Source organism: Salmo trutta, unplaced genomic scaffold, assembly GCF_901001165.1.
Source record: "Salmo trutta unplaced genomic scaffold, fSalTru1.1, whole genome shotgun sequence".
NCBI lineage: Eukaryota > Metazoa > Chordata > Actinopteri > Salmoniformes > Salmonidae > Salmo > Salmo trutta.
The window spans coordinates 3,823,423-3,830,922 of NW_021822992.1; the positions used below are offsets into that span (position 1 = coordinate 3,823,423).

General features: G+C 45.6%; 1 protein-coding gene across 1 annotated transcript in view; it reads right to left on the minus strand.

Annotated features, from left to right (window-relative positions):
• Positions 1-7,500, minus strand: part of LOC115187869 (sperm-associated antigen 1-like) — a 46,433-nt gene that overhangs the window by 8,124 nt on the left and 30,809 nt on the right. The window contains exons 14-15 of the mRNA XM_029746901.1: positions 6,125-6,282; positions 4,283-4,424 (exon numbers count right to left, since the gene is read on the minus strand). Of these exons, the coding sequence (XP_029602761.1) occupies positions 4,283-4,424; positions 6,125-6,282 (300 nt within the window). The remainder of the gene's footprint in view (positions 1-4,282; positions 4,425-6,124; positions 6,283-7,500) is intronic.

Genomic DNA, 7,500 nt, shown 5'->3' on the forward strand with positions numbered 1-7,500 from the left:
CTATGGAGGCAGAATGTAATACAACAGTATTATAGTGTATCTCTATGGAGGCAGTATGTAACAGTATTATAGTGTATCTCTATGGAGGCTGTATGTAACAACAGTATTATAGTGTATCTCTATGGAGGCAGAATGTAATACAACAGTATTATAGTGTATCTCTATGGAGGCAGAATGTAATACAACAGTATTATAGTGTATCTCTATGGAGGCAGTATGTAACAACAGTATTATAGTGTATCTCTATGGAGGCAGAATGTAATACAACAGTATTATAGTGCATCTCTATGGAGGCAGTATGTAACAACAGTATTATAGTGTATCTCTATGGAGGCAGAATGTAATACAACAGTATTATAGTGTATCTCTATGGAGGCAGTATGTAACAACAGTATTATAGTGTATCTCGATGGAGGCAGTATGTAATACAACAGTATTATAGTGTATCTCTATGGAGGCAGAATGTAATACAACAGTATTATAGTGTATCTCTATGGAGGCAGTATGTAACAACAGTATTATAGTGTATCTCTATGGAGGCAGTATGTAACAACAGTATTATAGTGTATCTCTATGGAGGCAGTATGTAACAACAGTATTATAGTGTATCTCTATGGAGGCAGTATGTAACAACAGTATTATAGTGTATCTCTATGGAGGCAGAATGTAACAACAGTATTATAGTGTATCTCTATAGAGGCAGTATGTAGCAACAGTATTATAGTGTGTCTCTATGGAGGCAGTATGTAACAACAGTATTATAGTGTATCTCTATGGAGGCAGTATGTAACAACAGTATTATAGTGTATCTCTATGGAGGCAGTATGTAACAACAGTATTATAGTGTATCTCTATGGAGGCAGTATGTAGCAACAGTATTATAGTGTATCTCTATGGAGGCAGTATGTAACAACAGTATTATAGTGTATCTCTATGGAGGCAGTATGTAACAACAGTATTATAGTGTATCTCTATGGAGGCAGAATGTAACAACAGTATTATAGTATATCTCTATGGAGGCAGTATGTAATACAACAGTATTATAGTGTATCTCTATGGAGGCAGTATGTAACAACAGTATTATAGTGTATCTCTATGGAGGCAGTATGTAACAACAGTATTATAGTGTATCTCTATGGAGGCAGTATGTAACAACAGTATTATAGTGTATCTCTATGGAGGCAGTATGTAGCAACAGTATTATAGTGTATCTCTATGGAGGCAGTATGTAACAACAGTATTATAGTGTATCTCTATGGAGGCAGTATGTAACAACAGTATTATAGTGTATCTCTATGGAGGCAGAATGTAACAACAGTATTATAGTATATCTCTATGGAGGCAGTATGTAATACAACAGTATTATAGTGTATCTCTATGGAGGCAGTATGTAACAACAGTATTATAGTGTATCTCTATGGAGGCAGTATGTAACAACAGTATTATAATGTATCTCTATGGAGGCAGTATGTAACAACAGTATTATAGTATATCTCTATGGAGGCAGTATGTAATACAACAGTATTATAGTGTATCTCTATGGAGGCAGTATGTAATACAACAGTATTATAGTGTATCTCTATGGAGGCAGTATGTAACAGCTCATACAATCAGCCTCTCTTGTATTTCCTTGCATCAAGACAAGCTGCAGTGTTTTAACATTGATAACCCTGTCATTTCTCTGTCGTTCTCAACACTTCCCTAAGGTCGTGTGTGTGTGTTGTAAAGCTGGCCTTTTGTTGTTCACACTATGTGGCTGTGGAGTGTGTACTGTGACTGGCTGTACACACAGGGCTTTATGCAGAACAGGACATGAACACAAAGGTAGGGTGCAGTGAGTCATGTCAGCGAGGCCAGCCCTTTCCTCTCTACGGTACAGCACACTCTGTCAACACTGACAACACTACTCTACCTGCTATTGAGGAGGAGAGGAGGGGAGAGGAGAGGGAGAGGGGGAGAGGAGGAGGAGGAGGAGAGGGAGAGAGGGAGAGGGGGAGAGGGAGAGGAGAGGAGGGGGAGAGGAGGGGAGAGGGGGAGAGGAGGAGGGGGAGAGGAGGAGGAGGGGAGAGGAGGGGAGAGGGGAGGAGGAGGAGGAGAGGAGAGGGAGAGGGGGAGAGGGAGAGGAGAGGAAGAGGAGAGGAGGGGGAGAGGAGGAGGAGGGGGAGAGGAGGGAGAGGAGAGGAGAGGAGGAGGAGAGGAGGAGGAGAGGAGGGGGAGAGGAGAGGCGGGATGGGAGAGGATGAGAAACAGAACAGGGTCATGTTCATTAGTGCAAACCGTAGCAAAATGTTTTGCAACAGAAAGTGACAATGAGCGTTTCTTATTGGACAAGTTCAGGTTGTCCGTCCCTGTTTCAGTCCGTTTGTTCCGTTTTGGTGCCGAATGAATAGGACCCAGGTTTCCCATCCCAGGAGAGCCCGTGATGCATGTCTTTCTAGGACAACTTACGCTCCGCTACCCTGTTCTGTGTTACACACTGTGTCTATAACTAGGCGATTCTGGTGGAAGAGAGAGAGAGAGAGAGACAGAGAGAGACAGAGAGAGCAGAGAGCAGAGAGAGCAGAGAGCAGAGAGAGCAGAGAGCAGAGAGAGCGAGAGAGAGAGAGAGACCTTGCTGTCGTTTCTATTTCCACACTACAGCAACAACACATCTGATTAGTCTGACTGGATTTACTGACCTCATGGCAGACTGGCTGGGGTTACAATATTCAAATCATATGTAGGAGAGGTGATTTGGAGTCACACTCTCCTGAGGAAAATCTCACCCCTCAGACACAGACCGGGATTCTGTTCCCACCGGTTACACGGACCGGGGTTCTTGTTGCAAATTTATAAAACATAAAAAACAGATACCTTATTTACATAAGTATTCAGACCCTTTGCTATGAGACTAAATTGAGCTCAGGTGCATCTTGTTTCCATTGATCATCCTTGAGATGTTTCTACAACTTGATTGTATTCCATCTGTGGTAAATTCAATTGATTGGACATGATTTGGAAAGGCAAACACCTGTCTATATAAGGTCCCACAGTTGACAGTGCATGTCAGAGCAAAAACCAAGCCATGAGGTCAAAGGAATTGTCCGTAGAGCTCAGAGACAGGATTGTGTCGAGGCACAGATCTGGAGAAGGGCACCAAAACATTTCTGCAGCATTGAAGGTCCCCAAGAACACAGTGGTGTCCATCATTCTAAATGGAAGAAGTTTGGAACCACCAAGACTCTTCCTGGAGCTGGCCGCCCGGCCAAACTGAGCTATCGGGGGAGAAGGGCCTTGGTCAGGGAGGTGACCAAGAACCCGATGGGTACTCTGACAGAGCTCCAGAGATCCTCTGTGGAGATGGGAGAACCTTCCAGAAGGACAACCATCTCTGCAGCACTCCACCAATCAGGCCTTTATGGTAGAGTGGCCAGACGGAAGCCACTCCTCAGTAAAAGGCACATGACAGCCCGCTTGGAGTTTGCCAAAAGGCACCTAAAGGACTTTCAGACCATGAGAAACAAGATTCTCTGGTCTGATGAAACCAAGATTGAACTCTGGCCTGAATGCCAAGCGTCACATCTGGAGGAAACCTGGCACCATCCCTATGGTGAAGCATGGTGGTGGCAGCATCAGAGCCCGGACTTGAACCCGATCTAACATCTCTGGAGAGACCTGAAAATAGCTGTGTAGCGACGCTCCCCATCCAACCTGACAGAGCTTGAGAGGATCTGCAGAGAAGAATGTGTGCCAAGCTTGTAGCGTCACACCCAAGAAGACTCGAGGCTGTAATCGCTGCCAAAGGTGCTTCAACAAAGTACTGAGTAAAGGGTCTGAATACTTATGTAAATGTTATATTTTATTTTGTCTTATTATTTGTATAAAAAGAAAATTAAAACCTGTTTTTGCTTTGTCCTTATGGGGTATTGTGATGTCATTATGGGGTATTGTGATGTCATTATGGGGTATTGTGATGTCATTATGGGGTATTGTGATGTCATTATGGGGTATTGTGATGTCATTATGGGGTATTGTGATGTCATTATGGGTATTGTGATGTCATTATGGGGCATTGTGATGTCATTATGGGGTATTGTGATGTCATTATGGGGTATTGTGATGTCCTTATGGGGTATTGTGATGTCCTTATGGGGTATTGTGTGCAGATTGAAGAGGGGAACAAGTTAATCCATTTTAGAATAAGGCTGTAACGTAACAAAATGTGGAATAAGTCAAGGTGTTTGAATACTTTCAGAACGCCACTGTACATGTTAGGATGAAGTAGACACGGACAGGTCCATACCTGTTGGTATAGACGGGACATTCCTCTGGCTTCAGCTTAAGGCATTCACTGTACGTCCTCACAGCCTCCTGGAACTGGCCTTTCTTCACAAACTCATTTCCTTCTTGTTTCAGTGAATTGAAACATACTTCTGCTTTTTGAGCTGCAAGGCAAAGCAAGAAACGGTGTTGGTTGAGTAAATGTGTGACATCATACTGAGTAATTTGACAAAAATGTTTTTATTATTTTGTAAGAATCGTATTTCACCCAAAATAAGTGATTGTGGTAATTTTGTCCTTAAAATCCAGGGTAAAAATAGATCAAATCAGCAGTCATTCATGTGATAATGGACAGCTAATCAATTAGACCACTGGGGTGTTCTGGGAAAAAGCTGCCGCCAGCTCCGTTCTTCCATTAATCACAGTTAAAACATAAATTATGGTTGGCTGCAGCACGGCCCTGAGGCTGGGACTGGGACTGGGGCTGGGGGTGGGGCTGGGGGTGGGGCTGGGGCTGGAGTATAGGCCTAGGGTATAGGGCTATAGGGCTGGGGTATAGGGCTGGGGTATAGGGCTATAGGGCTGGGGTATAGGGCTATAGGGCTGGGGTATAGGGCTATAGGGCTGGGGTATAGGGCTATAGGGCTGGGGTATAGGGCTATAGGGCTGGGGTATAGGGCTATAGGGCTGGGGTATAGGGCTATAGGGCTGGGGTATAGGGCTATAGGGCTGGGGTATAGGGCTAGGGAGACAGTAGAGACAGTCTGTCTCCTCTCTCTCTGTCCCCCTCCAGTCCTACAGCAGACTATAAGACCTTTGAAGGTTCCAGCTCACAGCAGAAAGAGGATGAAGAATGATGATGATGATGATGATGCTTGCTGCACAGAAAATGGCCCTCTATTCCCTACTGCACTGCGTTTAACCATGGGCTCTGGCCAAAGGTAGTGCACTATATAGGGAATAGGGTGCTATGGGCTCTGGCCAAAGGTAGTGCACTATAAAGGGAATAGGGTGCCATGGGCTCTGGCCAAAGGTAGTGCACTATAAAGGGAATAGGGTGCCATGGGCTCTGGCCAAAGGTAGTGCACTATAAAGGGAATAGGGTGCTATGGGCTCTGGCCAAAGGTAGTGCACTATAAAGGGAATAGGGTGCTATGGGCTCTGACCAAAGGTAGTGCACTATAAAGGGAATAGGGTGCTATGGGCTCTGGTCAGAATGAGTGAACAACATAGGGAGTAGGGGGTCATTGTGGACTCATGCTGTGAGTCAGGCTGAATGTAGTCTCTCGTGACAGAGGAAACGGCTGGTCAGCGGAACACAGGTTAGCTTCTGGGTGACGACACTCTTAGAAAAATAGGTGCTCTCCAGAACCTAAAAGAGTTATTCAGCGGTCCCCGTAGGAGAACCCTTTGAAGAACCCTTTTTGGTTCCAGGTAGAACCCTTTTTGGTTCCAGGTAGAACACTTTTTGGTTCCAGGTAGAACACTTTTGGTTCCAGGTAGAACACTTTTGGTTCCAGGTAGAACACTTTTGGTTCCAGGTAGAACCCTTTTTGGTTCCAGGTAGAACCCTTTTTGGTTCCAGGTAGAACCCTTTTTGGTTCCAGGTAGAACCCTTTTTGGTTCCAGGTAGAACACTTTTGGTTCCAGGTAGAACACTTTTGGTTCCAGGTAGAACACTTCTGGTTCCAGGTAGAACCCTATTGGGTTCCATGTAGAACCCTTTTTCCCCAGAGAGTTCTACGTGGAACCCAACAGAGTTCTTTCCTGGAACCAAAAAAAGGGTTCTCCTACGGGGACAGCCCGAAGAACCCCGTTGGAACTCTTTTCTTCTAAGAGCGAGGACCCCCCCCCCCCACACTACCTGCGTGGTGATTGGCCTTCTCTGCTCTGGCCTGTAGGACCTCAGCGCTGGGCGGTTCCTCCCTGCGGTGCTGCTGAGCTGACAGCGGGACCAGAGGGATCTCAGGTAGTTTCTCTCTCCACTGCTCTCCATCCTGCTCTATCAGTAACCTCGTGATCCTGGAGGAACCAGGAGACACACACACACACACACACACACACACACAGCGTGTTATCCTCCCAGCTGTCCTGCTGTTATGTAAGCAGCAGGACAGTGTATAAATAGCATGGCGCTGCAGTAGCTGGAGGACAGCAGGTAATTCACAGTGTATAAATAGCATGGGGCTGCAGTAGCTGGAGGACTGCAGGTAATTCACAGTGTATAAATAGCATGGCGCTGCAGTAGCTGGAGGACTGCAGGTAATTCACAGTGTATAAATAGCATGGCGCTGCAGTAGCTGGAGGACTGCAGGTAATTCACAGTGTATAAATAGCATGGCGCTGCAGTAGCTGGAGGACTGCAGGTAATTCACAGTGTATAAATAGCATGGCGCTGCAGTAGCTGGAGGACTGCAGGTAATTCACAGTGTATAAATAGCATGGCGCTGCAGTAGCTGGAGGACAGCAGGTAATTCACAGTGTATAAATAGCATGGCGCTGCAGTAGCTGGAGGACTGCAGGTAATTCACAGTGTATAAATAGCATGGCGCTGCAGTAGCTGGAGGACTGCAGGTAATTCACAGTGTATAAATAGCATGGCGCTGCAGTAGCTGGAGGACAGCAGGTAATTCACAGTGTATAAATAGCATGGCTCTGCAGTAGCTGGAGGACTGCAGGTAATTCACAGTGTATAAATAGCATGGCGCTGCAGTAGCTGGAGGACTGCAGGTAATTCACAGTGTATAAAGAGCATGGCGCTGCAGTAGCTGGAGGACAGCAGGTAATTCACAGTGTATAAATAGCATGGCGCTTCAGTAGCTGGAGGACTGGAGGACTGCAGGTAATTCACAGTGTATAAATAGCATGGCGCTGCAGTAGCTGGAGGACTGCAAGTAATTCACAGTGTATAAATAGCATGGCGCTGCAGTAGCTGGAGGACTGCAAGTAATTCACAGTGTATAAATAGCATGGCGCTGCAGTAGCTGGAGGACAGCAGGTAATTCACAGTGTATAAATAGCATGGCGCTGCAGTAGCTGGAGGACTGCAAGTAATTCACAGTGTATAAATAGCATGGCGCTGCAGTAGCTGGAGGACAGCAGGTAATTCACAGTGTATAAATAGCATGGCGCTGCAGTAGCTGGAGGACAGCAGGTAATTCACAGTGTATAAATAGCATGGCGCTGCAGTAGCTGGAGGACTGCAGGTAATTCACAGTGTATAAATAGCATGGCGCTGCA